This window comes from Camponotus vicinus, unplaced genomic scaffold (assembly GCF_025532165.1).
Source record: "Camponotus vicinus isolate PSW18456_S1 unplaced genomic scaffold, iyCamVici1.0 SCAF_10, whole genome shotgun sequence".
NCBI classification, from domain to species: Eukaryota; Metazoa; Arthropoda; class Insecta; order Hymenoptera; family Formicidae; genus Camponotus; species Camponotus vicinus.
Window position 1 is genome coordinate 13,612,900 of NW_028141946.1, and position 23,665 is coordinate 13,636,564.

At 34.5% G+C, this 23,665-nt stretch overlaps 1 protein-coding gene and 1 pseudogene across 2 annotated transcripts; both read right to left on the reverse strand.

Annotated features, from left to right (window-relative positions):
* Positions 1-6,037: 6,037 nt before the first annotated feature.
* Positions 6,038-7,402, reverse strand: LOC145960096 (nucleolar protein 6-like). The gene is made up of 5 exons (XM_083079365.1): positions 7,318-7,402; positions 6,843-6,994; positions 6,594-6,767; positions 6,331-6,415; positions 6,038-6,213 (listed from the first exon to the last, which is right to left on the reverse strand). Exons 1-5 carry the CDS (start codon positions 7,400-7,402, stop codon positions 6,038-6,040), a joined length of 672 nt encoding a protein of 223 aa, XP_082935491.1.
* LOC145960453 (uncharacterized) lies at positions 6,862-10,571 on the reverse strand (annotated as a pseudogene). Its single transcript, XR_014435364.1, has 8 exons — positions 10,524-10,571; positions 9,870-10,215; positions 9,198-9,768; positions 8,853-9,129; positions 8,508-8,686; positions 8,096-8,391; positions 7,318-7,559; positions 6,862-6,994 (listed from the first exon to the last, which is right to left on the reverse strand). The product of XR_014435364.1 is annotated as an uncharacterized LOC145960453 (transcript).
* Between the last annotated feature and the right edge of the window lie 13,094 nt (positions 10,572-23,665).

Below are 23,665 nucleotides of genomic sequence, written 5' to 3' on the forward strand. Positions count from 1 at the left end.
TATCTTTTATTTCAATTTTGATAAAAAAAATTCGAAAACAAAGCAATTTCAAATTTCAACGTAAGAATGGCAATAACTCGAAAACAACACATTTCTGGATCTATATTTAACAATATCAACTATCTTTCTAGCGTCGTCTATAATAAGTAGAGTAAGCTTGGTGTAAGAAATAAGAGTAGGCGTAAGAAATAAAAATAATTCATTTCGCTTACGCCCTTATTCCAGCTCTCTTAAATCGGAAATAGTTCTCTTAAGAGTAAGAGAACTATTTTCGGTTTAAGAGAACTGAAGTAAGGGCGAAATGCATTATTTTTATATCTTACGCTTACTCTTACTTCTTACGTCAAGCTTATTCCACCTATTGTAGACGACGCTTCTTGTTTTTGGATTCCCATTCATCTCCTGAGCGATTGACCTCGACGCAGGAGACACCCTGATATATATATATGTATGTATACATACATATACAGGGTGTCCCATTTTAAAAGTTCCACCCTCATAACTTTTCAGGACCAACGTTTGAAGGAAAACGACTCGGATAAAAGTTGTAGGGAACAAAGGAGGCTATCTAATTGTGACCTTGGATTCGACATTAAAGGTCATTTCCAAGGTCATTTGAAGGTCACCTTCAATTTTTTAAATGGAACCCCCTATTTTTTCTTACTTATTCCTGTAGCTTATCTTGAGAGCTTTCCAAAACACTATAATAAAGTATTTCTTCATTGAGTGCTTTTTGAGTTATGAGACTTGAAATAATTTCTAAATTTTACATAAACCATAAAATATCTAGTAAAATATTCATTTTTCGATTCTTACCTTAATACTTTTATGTACAAAATAATGAGAGGAATCAATTGGTGTAAAGAAAACACACAGTTGTTTCGAAGAAAAAATATGTAATTTGCAATTAACAATTACATATTTTTTCTTCGTAACAACTGTGTATTTTCTTTACACCAATTGATTCCTCTCATTATCTTGTACATAAAAGTATTAAGGTAAGATAATCAAAAAATAAATATTTTACAAGATATTTTACGGTTTATGTAAAATTAAGAAATGATTTCAAGCCTCATAACTTGGAAAGTACTTAATGAAAACTAAATTATAGTGTTTTGGAAAGCTTTCGACATAAGCTACAGGAATAAGTAAAAAATAGGGAGTTCCATTTAAAAAATTAAATGTTACCTTCAAATGACCTTGAAAATGACCTTTAATGTCGAATCCAAGGTCACTATTAGATAGCCTCCTTTGTTCCCTACAACTTTTATCCAAGTCGTGTTCCTTCAAACGTTGATCCTGATGAGTTATGAGGGTGGAACTTTTAAAATGGGACATCCTGTATACATATAGAGTATTCCAAAAGTCTGAAAACAGTTGAATATTTCATAAACTATGCATGTTAGAAAAAAATCTTTCAGACATAACTTGTAGAGCTTTAAATGGCGTATTACATAGTAATATTAATATAACCTTGAATAGCACCATCAAGATCACGAAAAAATTATTTTGAATTTTTTAAATGGAAACCCCTACATTTTATTGCATATTTTTGTAGCTTATCTTGAGAGCTTTCCAAAACACTATAATACATTACTCAAAAAAATTAGGGGAACACTTTAAAAATTGCAAAAGTTGATGATTTTCAAGAAGTCATATCTTCGCTTAGGGAGGTCGTAGAACAATATTCTTGGGCGTATTTTAATGGATGAAGCCTCTACTTTAAAGAGGGTAAGATCGCATTATTCATCTCATCGAACTATGTTTCGTGTGAACTCCAAAATCAGATCGTGAAAAAATTCTGAAAATTTCATGACTTTGTAGTCGTCTTTGTAGCAGGGATGAAACCAAAAATATCACCACATTAGCTTTAAAGTGGGAAGCTTTCCCTTTAAAATGCTGCTAAGAACATTGTTCTATCATATCTAGGAGCCGAGTTATCGCGTTTTCAAATAACCTTGCGTTTTGCATAATTTTGAGCAATACCGCCGACATTCGCGTTATAACTCGGCTCCTAACTACAATAGAACAATGTTCTTGACGACATTTTAAAGGAAAAGCTTCCTACTTTAAAGCTAATGTAGTGGCATTTTTGGTTTCCATCCTTGTTTTATCCGTGGACGACTATAAAGTCATGAAATTTTCAGAATTTTTTCACGATCTGATTTTGGAGCTCACACGAAACATAGTTCGATGAAACGAATAATGCGACCTTACTCTCTTTAAAGTAGAGGCTTCACCTATTAAAATGCGCCTAGGAACATTGTCCTACGACCTCCCTAAGCAGAGATATGACTTCTTGAAAATCATCAAATTTTGCAATTTTTAAAGTGCTCCCCTAATTTTTTTGAGTAGTATATTTTTATCTTAAGTAAGTACTTTTTGAGTTATAGTACTTGAAGTTTACAGTATTTTGACATAAAATATAAAATATTTAGTTTTTGGTAATCTTACCTTAATACTTTTATGTACAGAATAATAAGATCAATTAATTGGTGTGAAGAAAATACATAATTGATTAAAAAAAAAATATGTTGCAAATTATGTAATTTTTTTTTTAAAGCAATTATATTTTCTTTACATCATTTGATTGGTTTCGTTATTCTATGCATAAAAGTATTAAGGTAAGATTACAAAAAACTAAATATTTTATATTTTATATCAAAATACTGTAAACTTCAAATCTTATAACTCAAAAAATACTTAAGAGAAAAATATTTTATTATAGTTTTTAGAAAGCTCTCGAGATAAGCTACAAGAATATGCAAATAAAAGTACAGGGGATTTTCATTAAAAAAATTCAAAGCAATTTTTTCGTGATCTTGATGGTGCTATTCAAGGTTACATTAATATTACTATATAATGTGCCATTTAAAGCCCTACAAGTTATGTCTGAAAGATTTTTTCTAACATGTATATAGTTTATGAAATATTCGACTGTTTTCAGACTTTTGGGACATCCTTTGTATACAAATATACATATATATATATATATATATATATATATATATATATATATATATATACATATATAGGATATTTTATTTAACTCTTACACTTCAAATATTAACTATTTTATTTTTAATTGTACAACAAAATATTTTAAATAAAAATTATTTGATTTGAAAGGGGATAAAAGACGCCACTACTGACATTTTTTCAAAAGGCTTTTTTTCAAAGTGATTTAAAGGTTATTTATGTTTTTTTAAATGAGACTACTATATTTTTTTAATATAAATCAATTTTAAGCAATATTTTGTATAAAAGTTATAGGAGCAGAATGGCCAAAAAGTGAATAGTTTACGAGATACTTTAGACATAATTTTACGTAAATTATGCAATATCTCGTAAAATATTCATTTTCCTATTATTTCACCTTAATACTTTTATACACAAAATAATGAGAGAAATCGATTGATGTAAAAAAATCATCTATAGTTATTAAAAAAAAATATGTAGTTGATCGTTATGTATAAATTATATATTTTTTTAAAACAACTATGTGTTTTCTTTGCACCAATCGATTCCTCTCGTTATTTTGTGCATAAAAGTATTAAAAGATAAGATTGGAAAATGAATATTTTATGAGATATTTCATAATTTACGTAAGATTATGTCAAATTAAAATATAAAATATCTCGTAAACTATTCATTTTTTAGTCATTTTACCCTTATAACTTTTTACACAGAATGTTACGTAGAATCAATTTATATATAAAAATATAGTAATTTTATTTAAATAAACATAATTAACATTGATCTTTTAAAAAAATATTAGTAGCGACATCTTCTGTTCCCCTTCAAGTCAAACAACTTTTATTTGAAACATTTTGTTATACAATCAAAAATAAAAAAATTATTTAAGGTGTAAGAGATAAATGAAACATCTTATATACATATACAAGGTGGCTTATTTTAATTTATCCATTTAAATATTTTAGAAAGTATGAAAGATACGAAAAAATGTTTCATACAAATTTTTTAACTTCGAGAGGAACATAAGATAAAATTATTGGTTTGACTTTAGACAGTCGTTTGAAGATTACAAAGTCTCCTTCAATTTCTTAAATGGAAATGCATATTTTTTAATGCACATTCTTGTAGCTTATCTCAAGAGCTTTCCAAAATACTATAAGAAAGTATTTTTCTCTTAAATATTTTTTAAGTTATAAAGTTTAAAGTTAACAATTTTTTGACATAAAATTGTAAAATATCTTGTAAAATATTCAGTTTTCAGTAATGTTACCTTAATACTTTTATGCATGGAATAATGGGATTAATCAATTGATGCAAAGAAAACATATAGTTGCTTAAAAAAAATATGTAATTTGAAACATACAGCTGCGTAATTTTTCTTAAAAAAGTAACTATGTGTTTTCTTTATACCAATTGATTGGTCTTATTATTCCAAGCATAAAAGTATAAGGTAAGATTACTAAAAACTGAATATTTTACAAGATATTTTATATTTTATGTCAAAAAATTATTAACTTCAAACTTTATAACTTAAAAAATATTTGAGAGAAAAATACTTTCTTATAGTGTTTTGGAAAGCTCTCGAGATAAGTTACAAGAATATGCGATAAAAAATGGGAATTTATAATTAAGAAATTGAAGGTGACCTTTATGTAACTCTCAAATGACTATCCAAGGTCAAATTTTTGCCATCATTGTCCCCCTTTAAGTCAAACAACTTTTATTTGAAACATTTTTTTGTACGATCAAAAATAAAAAAGTTATTGGGGTGGGTAACTTAAAATGACTCACCACCCTGTATACATTGCAGTGTCCCATTCTAATTTCCGCAAGCAAATATCTTGAAAAACATAAAACATACGAAAAATGTTTCAAATAAAAATTGTATGGTTTCAAGGGGGACACACTTATTCTTGTATAAATTTGCAGAAGTTTTAAAGCGCAACACTTTTTTTAACCTCGTACAATATAACACAAACTGTCATATCACATAACAAAACACATCATTTCGTGAAGCTTACCGCATAACTCAATAAATTTTATACATTCAAGATTTCATTATTATTTTTAAAAGAAAGAGAAAACTTGAATATTGATAGAACGATGAATTAATGTAAATACATTAAATACATTATCTTTTCTTTTAGCGTTTCACATACATATAATTTATCGAATAATTACACACAACAAACGAGGACTTGAATTATGCAAAAAAAGTCAAAAGTGAAGTGATCGGAATTGAGAATTAATGTAAATAATATAAATAAAAAATATAAATAAATAAATAATATTATTATATTTTATATAATATTTTTATTTATAATAATATAATATATTATTTATTGTATAAATAAATAATAATATAATTATAATATTTTTTGTTTATTTATAGTAATATAATATGTAATTTATCAATTATCTTTTTTTTTAATAATTAATAAAGTTTAAAGAAAATTACATATCAAATAATTAAGAGCATCAGAAAGCTAAAACAATGTTCTTTTTACATTATAAAATATAAAAGAGTAATTTTCTATTCATTTTGTAATGTTCTTCCATAAAATCTGACATTTTTAAAATATGAACTAAAGGATAGGATTTCTATTGACATGCACTTTTCATATTATTAGAAGATTTCTATTTATTTTTTTTTTATCTCCCTTATCTTACAGTATAACTAAGAACTATATACATACAACTGAATATTTTATAAAATAATATTTTGTATTTAACACAAAAATATTAAATATTATTAAATAGATACATTTATTGGTTATATATTATTAAATAGATACATTTATTGGTTATATATTTATCTAGTAAAAAAAGTAATTATAATACTAAAAGCGCATGTCAATAGAAATCCTATCCTTTAGCTCATATTTTAAAAATGTCAGATTTTATGGAAGAACATTACAAAATGAATAGAAAATTACTCTTTTATATTTTATAATTTAAAAAGAACATTGTTTTAGCTTTCCGATGCTCTTAATTATTTGATATGTAATTTTCTTTAAACTTTATTAATTATTAAAAAAAAAGATAATTGATGATACGTACATTAGCGAGATTCGGTGTGAGTGTAGATTCTAAATCTGTGTTGTTGAAAGATCAGTGCTGATAGCAGCGCTACTATTTCTGCTGATTGTAAAACTGTTAACACATTTTTGAGAACCAGCTCTGTTATCAGCAATTCGTTACTACCCATTTGTAACGCGACTCTTCCTTTTAAAGCAACTACAAATCAATATTAATTGTGTTAGAAAGAAATATTATTCACATGCCGATATATTTAAAACAAGTTTACTATTGCTGTCGAGTTTTCTACAATATCTGCCACTTTAAAATCCTCACGCTCGAAAACATCGGGTTTCAACAGAACTCCAATCACTATACCACTATAAGTGTCATGGAAGAATAAGGCATAATCATTGTAATCCTGGAGAAATAAAAGAAAAATAAATGTAGAATACAAAAAATGATTTAGATATAGCAGTAGCGTCAATCATGATAATACAAATATATAATTTTTTTTCTTTTTTTGTTTTTAAAGCGTGTATAAACCCATTCATACAATTTAACAATACAATCGCTTGTTAATTATTTCAAATACTAACTCTTAGATCTTTCAGAAAACATTGCACAGGATCAAAGTCTATGACTGGAATTTTTTTAAGTGAATGCGCTTTATACGGATGCAGATCAATTATTTCCACATTATTGGATACATCGACCGCCTGCAGTTTTCTAGGATTCATATTTGACTTCAGATATAACAAACAATCATATTCCTGCAATGAAGGACGAAATATAGGTTTTATATCTATATTATCGAACAATAGATTGTGAAATAATCTTAATGATACCTTCGCGAGTGCACTCATACGATTTAAAATCAACTGAGGTGGCGCTCTCCTTGTCCGCAAGGATTTCTGTTGATCATAAGAGGTAGATATGAATAAGGGTGGTAACGAAGTGCGAGTTGTATCAAATAATGTTTCTACGGCGGAGATTTCATCTGGAAAAAAAATTAATGTAATATATTAATATATATATATATTATGTAAATAAGCTCAAAAGCAATTACACATAGATAAATTTGGAATAAAAGAGATTGCATTTCTGTTTATCTTTTTATATATCTGAATATATATAATAAATAATAGAATAATAAATAGAATATATAATAAATTTTCCGGGTAAAAAAAGAAAAAGAGAAAAATTTATCAATTATTTCAGTAATTTAATTAATTATTTAAGTAATTATTTTATAATGATTCATTTGCAAAAATTTTTACAGTAATGAAAAATTGGAAATATATCAAAACTTAGTCATTTCACCATTGAAATTAATGATGACAGGATCAGTATTCCAATGAGATCTTGCAACAACTTCTAGAAATCGTAGAAATGCCACTTGCGGCATCTGAGCTAATTTATAAGGTTCTGGCATTAAATATATTGACGCCATAAGCAATTCAATTACAACTTCCGATACGTGAGTGTCATCTAACAATTGTGCTGATAACCATCGTTTTGCCAAACGGCAAGCAGGACCGAATGACGGTTGTTGAGAATACAATCTATGAAAATGAAAATTGAAGATACATATCACAGAATGTCTATTTCGAATCTTATAAAAAATTTGTTGAACAGTCTCTCTCTGATCTTTTAGATATTTTTGTTAAAAATTTTAGGTAAAAAGAGAGAATATCCTAAAGATTTTTTTAGTACGATTTTCTAAAATAAGTTTATTATTGTACATATTTTCTATATTTGTATATGTTTTTCAATTTCTACGAAGGAAAAACAGAAAATTATAAGTTTCAAGTGTTAGATTTGTAAATATACCGAAAAAAATTGAACAACTTTTGTAAAATAAGCATTTTTCACATTCATAAAATTTTTACCTTTTTCACTACAAATTGTCATATTCACACACACAATATATCTTGTTAAGACATTAAATATATAAACAAAAATATATAATTATAATATATTATATTTTAAACATATAAGTCACACTTGGCTTGCCAACTATTTACGATGTGAAAATAAAAAATTATTAAAAAGAGAGAATTTTTTAAAATGTCTTTTAGACATTTAAATTATTTTATACTTCGCGTTTGATTGCAGTCGAGGCTTCTTCCATTTTTTCTTTCAAAATCGGATCACTTATAGTCGCAGCCGCATCTTTAACATCTCTCAAGGTTTCACCGAGTTGCTGTATGTATCGAACGATAATTCCCTCTTGAACATTCGTCATTTTCATGATCTCCGCGAACGATTTAGCTTGCGCCCATTCGTAGACAGAACTTCCACCAAACCGAAATTTAATGGCGGTATAGTCGACAATTGATATTGCTGCTCTAAACGTTCCAATTCCGCATGCACCTTGTTCATTATCTCACAATCCTGGAAAAAAAGAACATTGTTTTAGCTTTCCGATGCTCTTAATTATTCGATATGTAATTTTCTTTAAACTTTATTAATTATTTATTCCAAAAAAAAAGACAATTGATGACATGTACATTAGCAAGATTCGGTGTGAGTGTAGATTCTGAATCTGTGCATTGTTGAAAGATCAGTGTTGATAGCAGCGCTACTATTTCTGCTGGTTGTAAAACTGTTAACACATTCTTGAGAACCAGCTCCGTTATCAGCAATTCGTTACTACCCATTTGCAACGCGACTCTTCCTTTTAAAGCAACTGCAAATCAATATTAATTATGTTAGAAAGAAATATTATTCACATGCAATGCTATTACATATATAGAAATACTTTTATCATAATAAACCTCTTTCATTGCTATCTATATTTTTCAATTGTTTGAGCAATGCCACCATATTCAGATAATCTAGATACAGTGCCATACCTTCATCGTTAAGTTTAAGCCGGAGTTGCCGTTTTTTATCTTCGAGTTGATTTCGCATACAGGTCTAAACTGTTCTTCGAAATTTGGTATTTCTATACATCTCATGTCGTTAAGCTTGACTTTTAACTTGTCTCTATGCTTTATTCTTAATTGAAAATTGCTTTTCGATATAGGTTCGACATAAGGACATAAAATTTGAGCATTGGCAGCAGCATTAAATGATAAAGAAGTTAATTCTTGAGCCACCATTTGACAAGTCTGCCCTGGTGGGTCGTTTCTAGAGAAAGGAAATAGCAAATGAATAAGATATAAAAATTTTTGCTGCTTTGTTATATTAATTCTTACTTAAATCATGAGATTTGCCGCTTTTCCCAATCATTCAGCACTAAAGAGCAATCGACTTTTATCTGGCACTTGGTTATTTTCAATATATGCCATGAGTACAAAGTTAACTCGTGCGCTGCATTAGTGCTCGGAACAAATAGCCTTTTCTTCGTTAAGCCAATAATTTCGCATCATTTTTCGTACATCTGAGGACTCTTGAATTCAGCAGCTTTGGAGTTGGATGCATCCGCATTCTTGAGTATCAATACTCAAGTTGACAACAAGTATTGAGTAGAACTTTTATGATGCACGACTTGCAGTAATAAACCTAATTTGTTGTAATGATTCGCGTATGATATTAACAAGACTCTGCCTTCGGTCAAAGCTTTTGCTGATTTTTTAAATTCGAACAAACAGGGATTTAAAAATTTAACGTCTTCCAGATATTCAACTGCAACTTGATAAAACACAGAGAGCTTCTTTTGTATCTCAGTCAAAGTAGGTAGATTTGATAATTCTCGCTCGACTTTTTGTAACTCGCTGTTTTACTGTTTCTCAATTGTTGTATTACATAGGATAAATCTCTGTATACCTGATAACAGATAAAACAATCTTAAATACTCTTAAATAAAAAAGTGTAACATTGAAACATAATAACAAAAAACATAAATTGCTCACTAAAAAGATTTTTACCTGCTTGTCTTTCATCAGTTTCTCATCTCCAGAAGTCCACAGTCTCCAGGAATCATTATCAATAATATATCAGCAACTAAAATTGCACCATCTGGATCCACACCAAAATTTATTTTCATATCTATCGAAGCACTATATACAGCGCAAACTCACTCAAAAATCTCAAAAATAACAAGAGTAATATGTTTCATAATATCCATTTTTATTTTTTGTTATTTCCTTATGCCATCCATTACGAAACCTGCAGAAACGATTTGTTCATCGAACTACTGTGGATTATGATTAGCATCATCTTTAAAGAATGTTTCCTGCAGAGGTGAGTTGAAACTATAACCCTCTGGCATTCCTGTAAAATGTACAATTATACATGAATGTCTTATCTATTCTGACATACTCCTAGATTTGTTAATGGCAAAAGAATAGTACCAAAAATCAAATCCTCTTGGAAAGAGGAAAGCACAAAAATTGCGAACTGATGCGAACAAAGGACTCGTACATGTAATCCTGTAAAATGTACAATTATACATGAATATCTTATCTATTCTGACATACTCCTAGATTTGTTAATGGCAAAAGAACAGTATCAAAAATCAAATCCTCTTGGAAAGAGGAAAGCACAAAAATTGCGAACTGATGCGAATAAAGGACTCGTACACGTAATATACAAACGTCCGATCCCGTCCAAGGCCTGGCACCGTCGCCATTATACATACAGGGCGATCCTGAAAAACGATCCGTCTATAAAATGACATATTCCTGACACCATTCTAAGACAATTTTTCCTTTACCAAAATTTGATTTGAAGCGTAGTTTTTGAATTATGAGCAAAAATAGTTAGTAAATCACGCGTGGGGTACAGAAGGCAGGCAGGAGCGGCGCGGCGTGCCGCGAGCGCGGGCGCAGCTGACCGCCCGACGGGTGATTATCACCGCATGAGTCGCTAACTATTTTATCTTATAACATAAAATTATGCTTTAAATAAAATTTTGGTAAAGAAGAAAATGTCTTAGAATTACGTCAGAAATACGTGTTGCTTAAAATAACGTTATTTTAATAATGAAAAGTTGTTCCGGATCGCCGGCCGTCCGACGTTGCAATCAGCTGATTGCTACACGCGATGTGTGTATGGCGGAGTGTGTGCGTAAGAGAGAGAGAGAAAGAGAGAGAAAGAGGGAGAGAGGGAGGGTAGGAGGGACAGACATTCATACACACGCACGCACTTTTTTTCTCGCTCTCTTTCTCTCTTTTACGCAACACTCATACACTCTCTCATTCAGTCTCTCACTCACACTCTCTCGATCACTCACTCACTCACTCACCTGCTTACTCACTTGCTCATTCACCTTGTAGCAGCGTAGCGAATCTTCATGCTATGTATTGTTGTATCTGCTGCACGGTTATGATTGCTAGAGATGCGCGACACATTGAAATTTTTTCGATTATTAGTCTCACACTCGATTGACACAATACAGATTACGCGATAACGAGTTTACTGTTTATTCACTCACTATTGATTTATCGATACCAAAAATTACTTTCAAAGAAACGCGAATGCAAACAGCACATGACTCGACGCGAAGCGACGGACCGCGGAGACTGCGCGACCACAAGAGTTATGTTGCCAGAAACGCGACACGCGACATCTAACAAACGACTTGCGCGTGGCGCGTGATTGACGCGAGATAAGACGAACGATCGGCTAAAACCTTCGCATTGCGAATGCGGTAGAAAACATGAAACGTATAATGACATACTTAAAAAATTAATTATTTATTATAATAATTATTTATTATAAATAATTAATTTTTTAAGTATGTCATTATACGTTTCATGTTTTCTACCGCATTCGCAATGCGAAGGTTTTAGCCGATCGTTCGTCTTATCTCGCGTCAATCACGCGCCACGCGCAAGTCGTTTGTTAGATGTCGCGTGTCGCGTTTCTGGCAACATAACTCTTGTGGTCGCGCAGTCTCCGCGGTCCGTCGCTTCGCGTCGAGTCATGTGCTGTTTGCATTCGCGTTTCTTTGAAAGTAATTTTTGGTATCGATAAATCAATAGTGAGTGAATAAACAGTAAACTCGTTATCGCGTAATCTGTATTGTGTCAATCGAGTGTGAGACTAATAATCGAAAAAATTTCAATGTGTCGCGCATCTCTAGCAATCATAACCGTGCAGCAGATACAACAATACATAGCATGAAGATTCGCTACGCTGCTACAAGGTGAATGAGCAAGTGAGTAAGCAGGTGAGTGAGTGAGTGAGTGATCGAGAGAGTGTGAGTGAGAGACTGAATGAGAGAGTGTATGAGTGTTGCGTAAAAGAGAGAAAGAGAGCGAGAAAAAAAGTGCGTGCGTGTGTATGAATGTCTGTCCCTCCTACCCTCCCTCTCTCCCTCTTTCTCTCTCTTTCTCTCTCTCTCTTACGCACACACTCCGCCATACACACATCGCGTGTAGCAATCAGCTGATTGCAACGTCGGACGGCCGGCGATCCGGAACAACTTTTCATTATTAAAATAACGTTATTTTAAGCAACACGTATTTCTGACGTAATTCTAAGACATTTTCTTCTTTACCAAAATTTTATTTAAAGCATAATTTTATGTTATAAGATAAAATAGTTAGCGACTCATGCGGTGATAATCACCCGTCGGGCGGTCAGCTGCGCCCGCGCTCGCGGCACGCCGCGCCGCTCCTGCCTGCCTTCTGTACCCGACGCGTGATTTACTAACTATTTTTGCTCATAATTCAAAAACTACGCTTCAAATCAAATTTTGGTAAAGGAAAAATTGTCTTAGAATGCTGTCAGGAATATGTCATTTTATAGACGGATCGTTTTTCAGGATCGCCCTGTATACAGGGTGTCCCATATTAAGTGTCCACCCCAAATATCTCTCTCATTTTTGATTTTAGAGAAAAATAGTTCAGACATGTTTTGTATGGTTTCGAGGGGGCCATAAGACGGTGCCATTGATTTGACCTTGAAGAGTCATTTGAAGGTCACGTGAAGGTCACTTCAATTTTTTTAAATGGAACACCCTATATATTTTTACACATTCTTGTAGCCGATCTCGAGAGCTTTCCAAAACACTATAATTAAGTACCTTTTCGTTAAGTACTTTTTGAGTTATTAGGCTTGAAATAATTTCTTAATTTTACATAAACCGTAAAATATCTTGTAAAATATTCATTTTTCGATTATCTTACCATAATACTTTTACGTACAAAATAATGAGAGGAATCAATTGGTGTAAAGAAAACACATAGTTGTTTTGAAGAAAAAATATGGAATTCTTAATTGCAAATTACATATTTTTTCTTCAAAACAACTATGTGTTTTCTTTACACGAATTGATTCCTCTCATTATTTTGTACGTAAAAGTACTAAGGTAAGATAATCGAAAAATGAATATTTTACAAGATATTTTACGGTTTATGTAAAATTAAGAAATTATTTCAAGCCTCATAACTCAAAAAGTACTTAACGAAAAGGTACTTAATTATAGTGTTTTGGAAAGCTCTCGAGATAAGCTACAAGAATGTGTAAAAATATATAGGGTGTTCCATTTTAAAAAATTGAAGTGACCTTCACGTGACCTTCAAATGACTTTTCAAGGTCAAATCAATGGTACCATTTTATGGCCCCCTCGAAACCATACAACTTTTGTCTAAAACATTTTTCTCTATCTTGCTTATTTTTCGAGTTATTTGGCTGCCTAAGTTAAAATGGGTCACCCTGTATAAGATGCGATCGGGAAGACGCTCTGGATGCTCTGAAGCGTTTGATTGACCAATCAGGTAAAAGGAGGAAAGATTTCTTTAATCTGAATGGTCAATCAAACACTTCAAAACATCCAGAGCGTCTTCTCGACTACCTAAATAGCGTCTTCTCGACTACCCTTTTTTTATCTTTTCTTTTAACGGATTCGTGTAAAACAACTATCATTATTTATCATCTAAAGAAATGAATATTTTCCTTTTATACTATTTAACAATACTGAACATAAACAACATATGAATATTGACAGGACATTACACACAATTATTAATTATTAATTATTAATTACACACAATATAATATATATACTTACTTTCTTTCATTCATCATTGCTTCATTCTATCCTTCCTATTTATAAATTTGCCTTCGTTTATAAATATTTTCTACTAAATCTTGCGTGACACGGCACAAGCTCTTAAGAAATATTAACACCGCGATCACCACAACATTTAACCTTTATCACTGTTAAACTGACACGATACGAACTGTCATTATCATAACCGCGATCAAGTTCGCCTCGTACCTCGAATCGACCGCCAATCACATACGCGGAAAAGCGGCAACAATACGAACGATATAACAGGCACTTCAGGGTACAAATGACTTTTTTTATAGTAGATTTTACGGTTTATGTAAAATTAAGAAATTATTTCAAGCCTCATAACTCAAAAAGTACTTAACGAAAAGGTACTTAATTATAGTGTTTTGGAAAGCTCTCGAGATAAGCTACAAGAATATGCAATGAAAAATAGTAGGTTCCATTTAAGAAATTGACGGTGACCTTTATGTGACCTTCAAATGACTATCCAAGGTCAAATTTTTGCCACCATCTTCTGTCCCCCTTGAAGTCAAGCAACTTTTATTTGAATCATTTTGTTGTACATTCAAAAATAAAAAAGTTATTGGGGTGGGTAACTTAAAATGGCTCACTCTATATATATATATATATATATATATATATATTTACAATTCGTTTATATTAATATATATATATAGTATACGCATTCAATATTCGTTTACAAGAATTATACGATTTAATTTTTTATGAAAAAAATATATCGATATTTTCTTACAACTGATAAATGTATAATATATTTATCAGTTATAAAAAATATATGATATAAAAAGCTGTAGGAGAAAACATTTAACGCTGCACGTATCGAGATAGGGAGAAGCGAGCAGCGCCCGTCCGTTGCCAGCTTAGTAGGAAGGAGACAGAAAACTGTATTCTCTGTCCTTTTCTACTATCCGAAGCTAGCCGAAGCGCCGAGCTCACACGTACGCTTACGCATACATGTCTGTTACTCCCTCCACTCACGGTTGCCGGTTGCCAGCGTATACGTTCTGGCATCACTGCCCACGACTCCTCATACTTTTTTGAGCGAGGCTTTATGACTCGCAAAATTCGAATTCGGCGAAGCCGTCTGCCATTGACGACGCCCTGATCACCCGGGCTAATCAGACCGCCGTGTGACGAGGATGCCGTACCAGCCAAGCATCGATTTCCGGCCGACACACCACGAGTTTCATTCGAGCTCCCGCCTTGAAGGCTGCAGCCCATCATCTTGGAGCCGCCACGATTGATTCGACCTCTTCGGTAGCTATTGGAAGTGTGGGACATCCGCATACGGCAATATACCTCGCTCACGGGACCAGTGATGCCAGTTTCGAGCCGCTGCCCCTACCACTACATGTAGAGGAGGTAGCGCACACAAAGAAAGAGCCGTGTCCGTACAGGTCGCCCAGCGCTCGGCTAGCTTCGGGTAGTAGAAGAGCGCAGATATATCAGCTGTCTCTTTCTTTCCCGAGCTAGGGCTGACATCACCAAGCAGAAGAAGATCAAGATCAATCTCGAGAGAATCATATATGTTAGAATTATATATATTTTTAATTAGATCTCCCTTCTCTTCTAGATTAATTATTCACAATTAATATTTAAATGAATATCTTTATTCGTCCCCTTGGAGATTGAAGGCGCTTTTTCGAGGAGCGTACCCGAACCTCTTACAAACCAAAAAACAACTTATTCCCCCCGACCTGGCCCTTGTGCGACCATTACACATACTTCCCTCACCCTCCCTACGCATCCTCCCCCCTAGCTCTCCCTCCCACATCCCCCTTTTCCTCCTACCTGACTCCTGACCCTTTTTCTCCCACACTATGCTTCCTTTCGTGGTTGTCCGCTTTCTATCCACCTCTCCCTCTTCTCTCTTTCTCCTGTCCTTTGCTTCCTCCGTCCTATCTCTCTTCTTTTCTCGTATCTATTCCTTCCGCTCTCAATCTCTCCTTCCCCTTTTCCCTCCTGTACCGAAAATAACTGTAAAATCAAACAGAACAAAATTATTCAAAATCACAGCGGCTATCGACTCCTCCTCTCCGCGCCCTTCACTTCCTCCATTTCCCTTCAACCCCCTCTCCCATCTTTTCCTACTTTTCTTCCTCTATTCCTATTCTCTCCCCCTTGTCCTTACTCGTCCCCCCTTTCTCCTCCTCCCCTTCCCTCTCTCCGTTCCCTACCTTCTTCACCCTCTTTCTCCTCTCACCCTTTCCTTCTACTCATCACTTTCCTCCTCTGTTTCCTCTGTCTCCTCGTACCATCTATCTCTCTCCAAGTCCCATCCCCAAGCCCTTCCGTCTATCCAAATCCTTCTATTCGTAGTTATTACTACCCTCCCCCTCGCCCTCTCCGTCTTAGCCCTTTCCACCAACTTCCACCTCACCCTTCTCTCCTCCATCGTCAGATCCTCATCTACCCCCACCCCCCAATTCCTCCTTATTTCCCATCCCCTCTCCAACAACTCTTTCTTATCTTTCGCCTTCCCCATCTTCGCAATTAACACCATTCCCACGCTCCCCCTCCTTTCCCGTAATTAATATTTAAATAAATATTTAAATATATAAGAAATTAATACATTAATATTTAAATTAATACATGAAGAAATATTTAAATAAAAATTAAAAAACATTAATATTTAAATCAATATTTAAATAATTTCTATAAATAAATAAATTCTATCAATTCTAATTATATTTATTATAAATAATGAAAGATATAAATCAATTAAAGAAATAAAGAATGGAAGAAATGTAAGATAGAAATCCACTCTTGGCCAATATGTATGCCTAATATGAAGTTTATTCTTCTTTGTAAATAAGCAACATACATATTGTTGCTCAACGGAAACCGTGAGAAGGTGGTGGTCTCTTCCGTCAAGAGGAAATGTAAAAAATGTTTTCTTTAATATTATATTAGATATAATAATTATATATAATATAAAATATTTTATATACAATGATTTTAATATAATATTAAGGAAAAACATAATATTTTACATTTTCAAAAAATGATAGATAGGACAGAGATAGAACAGAGAATAAATAAAAGGGACAGACATAAAATAGATAATATAAAATGATAGATATAAAATATATAGAAGAATATAAAAAACAGAACATAGAAAAAGTAAAGTAATATGTCGAGAATATTAGCTTCAAGATCACTTTACACGAATTATAAATCACGAGAGAATTTGAAAATTAAAATTGTATATTTAAAAAAACTAAAAATTAGAGTAGCTATTTTAAGCATACACACAGACACACACACACACACACACACACACACATATACATACATACACACACATATACACTCGCGTTCAAAAAATAGGGAACGCTTTTCAGAGGCCGAAAAAATGGTCATTTTCAACTGACTGTAACTCGGCGAAAAATAATCACAGAAAAAAAATAAAAAAGCATTTTGAAGCTTAAACCTTTGTCTTTAAGATGCTTTAGGCGATTTTTCAGAAGATCAATTTTTTTAAATTCTGTACTTCAAAGTACGAGGCAAAAAATTTTATCAAAAAATTGTACAAGTTTGACGCTTTCCAGCTCGATAAGAAAATTTTTTTCTAAAACGTTATTCAAATAGTAATAAACTACAACATGTTCTCTACAGTTTGCTTTTTTAAAAATTGCCGTATGATATTTTTTCTCCGAGTTATCGGACTTTGAAAAAAAAACGTGTTTTTCAGGAGAATTCGTAGCTCGCTGAAGAATGCCGTTACGGAATAGTTTAAAAAAGCATTTTGTAGAAAAAAGTGTATACCTTAACGTCTTGTAGATTATTTTTTGCAATTTTCTTCATTCGCTGTTCTGCAGCTGTGTGAAAAAACCATTGTTTTGTTCCTGAAGCGCTGTTTTTTGACACTCTGCAGTTCCGTGGAAAATTTTTTTCGTGGAAACTGTTCGCTCCAGAACTACAAACTGCGTTATTTCCCCTGCAAAGTGCTTTTCTTAAAATTGTTCTACGATTTTTTTTTACCAAGTCACATTACTTTGAAATAATCTATTGACACGATACATTTTTCAGACGAATAATGTTTACCGTCGGCATTAGCATTACCCAATGTGCACCACGTGGAGGTTGCCGATCGGATTTTGCACATCATGTGTGTGTGTGTGTGTGTACGCGCGCGCGCGCGTGTGTGCCCGTGTGCATTCAAAATCGCGTATTGCCTCCTCTCTGCTCTATCACGGCTTGTAATCGCTCTCGCATGTTTATGCATCTCTCGATGAAGTGCTGGGGAATTTCGCACCAAACTTGCTGCAAATTTTCTTCCAACTCCTCTGAAGTATGCGTTTTGAGCAACAAGGTCAAACATTCAGTATTTCGACGATCTTTCTCGCGTAATCGAGTGAAAATTTTTCGAAATGTTGCGAAGACATTTGGAAATAACGCAAGTCGCGCAAATAATTGCACTTTTAGAAACGGGTATAAGTACACGATTTGTAGCACAAAGATTCGGTGTTTCGATTTCCGTAGTAAGCAGAGCTTGGAGCCGATATCTCGAAAGCGGAAATTTTGAGAGACGTGAGGGCAGTGGCCGTCATCGATTGACATCTCGGGATGATAGAGCAATTGTTCAATACACTTTGCAGAGGCGCACAGTAACGGCGAGACAGATTATAAGTAAGAATTAAAATCTGAACAACGTTAGCCAGCAAACAATTCGTAGACGTTTGAGGGAAGCTGGGCTACGATCTCATGCGCGCGCTCGAGTACCACGGCTCACATTCGGACATCGTTTACGGCGCTTGGAGTATGCACGAGAACACGTGAATTGGACTGCAAGACAGTGGAGTTCAGTCTATTTTTCGGATGAATCTCGTTTCTGTTTATTCAGCAACGATGCTCGCATACACACGTGGAGAAGACGGAACGAACGATTCGATCGTCGTTGCGTTATGCCGATGCAGACCTACAACAGTGGTTCTGTGATGGTTTGGGGCTGTATTTCCGCGAGAGATCGTAGTGATTTAGTAATCGTACCACCCCCAGCTATGACAAGTGCGCGATACATAAGCGCGATCCTCCAACGACAGGTTTTGCCACTGAGTCAGAGACGAAGAAACTTTATTTTCATGCAAGACAATGCCCGTCCACATGTCTTGAACCTGGCTCAGCGGTTCTTTGAGCGGCATAACATCACGCTGCTGCATCATCCCGCCTGCAGCCCGGATTTAAATCCTATCGAGCACGTGTGGGATGAAATGGGGCGTCGATTGAGAGATCGCGATGTACCGCCGCGTAATTTGGAAGAGTTGGAAGAAAATTTGCAGCAAATTTGGCGCGAAATTCCCCAGCACTTCATCGAAAGATGCATAAACATGCGAGAACGATTACAAGCCGTGAGCAGAGAGGAGGCAATACGCGATTTTGAATGCACACGGGCACACACGCGCGCGCGCGCGCGTACACACACACACACGATGTGCAAAATCCGATCGGCAACCTCCACGTGGTGCACATTGGGTAATGCTAATGCCGACGGTAAACATTATTCGTCTGAAAAATGTATCGTGTCAATAGATTATTTCAAAGTAATGTAACTTGGTCAAAAGAAATCGTAGAACAATTTTAAAAAAAGCACTTTGTAGAGGAAATAACGCAGTTTGTAGTTCTGGAGCGAAAAGTTTCGAAAAAAAATTTTCCATGGAACTGCAGAGTGTCAAATAACAGCGCTTCAGGAACAAAACAATGGTTTTTTCACACAGCTGCAGAACAGCGAATGAAGAAAATTGCAAAAAATAATCTACAAGACGTTAAGGTATACACATTTTTCTACAAAATGCTTTTTTAAACTATTCCGTAACAGCATTTTTCAGCGAGCTACGATAATTCTCCTGAAAAACACGTTTTTTTTTCAAAGTCCGATAACTCGATGAAAAAAAATCATACGGCCATTTTTAAAAAAGCAAACTGTAGAGAATATGTTGTAGTTTATTACTATTTGAATAACGTTTTAGAAAAAAATTTTCTTATCGAGCTGGAAAGCGTCAAACTTGTATAACTTTTTGATAAAATTTTTTGCCTCGTACTTTGAAGTACAGAATTTAAAAAAATTGATCTTCTGAAAAATCGCCTAAAGCATCTTAAAGACAAAGGTTTAAGCTTCAAAATGCTTTTTTAGTTTTTTTTCTGTGATTGTTTTTCGCCGAGTTACGGTCAGTTGAAAATGATCATTTTTTCGGCCTCTGAAAAGCGTTCCCTATTTTTTGGATGCGAGTGTATATATATACATACATACATAAATACTGCGACGTTATATTTTTTATTATCCTCGGGTGTTAAGGAGGATGAGAGGAAACGGAAACGTCGTCAAAAACACAAGTAACAAATACTCGCGCTCGGAAGAACAGGGATGGAGGGTGTTCTGCGCGAGCCACGGCGAAGCAAAGGTCGTATCGAGAACTCGAAATTGGGCGCCAGATACGGTCTTTCACGTATCAGTTCGCTAAACGCCAAAGGAACGCGACAAATGCTGGCCTTATTCGCCACGGGCCGACTAGCTCGCCTAACGGTAGAGGGGCAGGGTCTATGGAAAAGGGTGTTGTAATTATTCTATACGAGGCTTCAAGGAAATTCGCGAATTCGACAAACACGACAAAATTTAACACTTACGAAAAGCTAACACTCAAATAAATGACGCGAATTTAGTATAAAAAAAAAATATAAATTTATTCAAAAAAGAAAATAAAATAAAAGGAATAACAAATTAAAGAAAAATAAGAGTAACATAAATTAGAATATTTGACAAAATATAACAAATACTAAGATGACAGGTGATCATAATCAATACGATAATCTATCGAAATTCGCCAAACGTGAATCAGACGGATCGAATATTCACGCGAAATCGAAAATCTTAGAAAGCGCTAAGACATTCCTTGTATTTCTTCTAGCTGTTTTTATGGCCAGCCTTCGCGAGGCCGAACGGCGTTTCGAAAACGTAACGATAATTCGACCATCAAATCGTCGTCTTACTTTACGGGATCTTCCCCGAAAATGCACCTTTACTCGCTCTGATTTTTAAACTCGATACTCTAATCGATAGCAATCGGTTCGAAAGAATGCCTAATGATCAAGTGAGACTAATTAATTAATTTGCGAAGACGATAGACCTCGCTTACGACGAGTACGATTAATACGATCGATTATCGATAGCTGTCGAACGCTGGTTGCACCGCTCTTAACATACGCGAATCTCTCGAAATTCGGCAGTCTCGTAATTTGCCGTAATTTATTACGCACCGCGACACACTCACACGCACGACAATTACCAATGAAATAGACGCGAATAATACAGTGCCATGAGCGCGACGATGACGGAAAAATACTCGCAAATTCACGACACGCAACACACACATACACACTAACTACCACATGAAAATCGCACGAAGATCGATTGCGGGGATGTCTTACGCGGCTTCAACAATTTTGTACGACGGCACGTATAGCGAACGCATTCCTCGCGATTTACCGCGCACGTGGTCGATATACGAGAGCCGGTCACTACGCGTTTCGCGACACCCCGAATCCCGGAGAGAGACGAACAGTTCCCTATTAATTAAGGCCTACGTTACGATCGTCCTCGACGTCTCGGTCGCTTGTCTCCGGTCGCCCGAAACCCACGAAAATCGAATCCTCAGGGCCAAGCCCTCGCGAAACGAAACACGAAATGGCGACGGCGATAGAACGGCCGGGTAACGGACCGGATCGCGTACGTGGCTCACAAATTAAGGATGGGCAACCTCACCGATACTCGCTCCTGCAGGCAGGGGATGATCCTCGGCTCCGTCCTCTCTAGGAGTCTTCTGCGACAAATTATACACATACACCGAAAAAACTAGCGACTATCTTCGATGAGCGCCCGCGCCAGAGTGTCTGCCTGGATCTTCCGAGCCAGGGTCGATAACGGCGTCAATCCTACGCGCAGGGGTGCGCAGATCCGCGGCCAATAGTGTCGCGACACACTAGATATTATTGCGCCCCGCGACAATGCCGTATCGGAGATCATAACGGCCCCGATAATTTAAATCGGCTAATTCTAGCGACCCTTTTATCGACGGTCTTCTTAAGCCGATCGTTCGTCCTCCGTCTTCAGAGGGTAGCGCCGACCACAGGCCCTGCAATCCCGGTCCTAGACAGCTGTTTTTAAAGATGTTCTTCCTCCTGTCGCTGGGGCGAACACCACCCGTGACTCTGCGCTGCCCTGAGTCGAAAATCCTTGGGCATTATCACAGCGTTGGCAATTACTGCTGGGATTGAGACGCCGATTTATTTGGCGAAGGATTCCTCCTCGTCCTCTTTCCGATGTTCTCCGACGGGTTGTCCCAAGTACAAAATAATATACAAAAAAAAATAATAAGAATTAAGGACGCGAAATAACAATTATCGCTCGTCTCTCCGGAGATCTCGATATGGCTCTCGCAATCTTTATCTGACGCGGCCGCTCGGCTCCTGCCCCGTTAAAATTTTCAGGGCGGATGGACGCGCGTCGGGACGGCAACGTCACAATACATACATACATTTATGAATTACCAAATATTCTTTATATTACATGATACATAAAATTATAAATGGAATAATATTCTTATTCTCTCGTGAATTATAAATTGTCTAAAGTGATCTTTACATTAGAAATACCAAGTAATTTCTAACCGTCTCGATGTTTTAAACTAATATTCTATTGGTTAAGCTAAAACAAAATATTAAATTAAAAGATCGAATCCATTGGAAAATAACTCGGTATTTATAGTGTCAAACCGGAAAAAAGCACATATGTTTTACTTAATATAATATTGAAAATGGTACACACACATACATATACAGGGTGGTACATTTTAACCTTTAATGGAGAATAACTCGAAAACCAAGCCCGGGAGAGAAAAATGTTTCAGACAAAAGTTGTTTGGTTTCGAGGGGGCCATAAGATGGTATCATTGGTTTGACCTTGAAGAGTTTTGAAGGTCACATGAAGGTCACCTTCAATTTCTTAAATGGAACCTACTATTTGTCATTGCATATTCTTGTAGCTTATCTCGAGAGCTTTCCAAAACACTATAATTAAGTACCTTTTCGTTAAGTACTTTTTGAGTTATGAGGCTTGAAATAATTTCTTAATTTTACATAAACCGTAAAATATCTTGTAAAATATTCATTTTTCGATTATCTTACCTTAATACTTTTACGTACAAAATAATGAGAGGAATCAACTGGTGTAAAGAAAACACATAGTTGTTTTGAAGAAAAAATATGTAATTGCAATTAACAATTCCATATTTTTTCTTAAAAACAACTATGTGTTTTCTTTACACCAATTGATTCCTCTCATTATTTTGTACATAAAAGTATTAAGGTAAGATAATCGAAAAATGAATATTTTACAAGATATTTTACGGTTTATGTAAAATTAAGAAATTATTTCAAGCCTCATAACTCAAAAAGTACTTAACGAAATGGTACTTAATTATAGTGTTTTGGAAAGCTCTCGAGATAAGCTACAAGAATATGCAATGACAAATAGTAGGTTCCATTTAAGAAATTGAAAGTGACCTTCATGTGACCTTCAAATAACTCTTCAAGGTCAAACCAATGATACCGTCTTATGGCCCCCTCGAAACCAAACAACTTTTGTCTGAAACATTTTTTTCTCCCGGGCTTGGTTTTCGAGTC

Bases quoted from the DNA above. Each gene is read 5' to 3' on its own strand.
- LOC145960096 (XM_083079365.1), bottom strand. From the start codon at position 7,402: ATGCCGCAAGTGGCATTTCTACGATTTCTAGAAGTTGTTGCAAGATCT. The intron at 6,995-7,317 runs GTGAAATGACTA...TTTTTTTTCCAG, and splicing joins TGTCATCATTAATTTCAATG to ATGAAATCTCCGCCGTAGAA. The intron at 6,768-6,842 runs GTATCATTAAGA...CCTTCATTGCAG, and splicing joins GTATGAGTGCACTCGCGAAG to GAATATGATTGTTTGTTATA.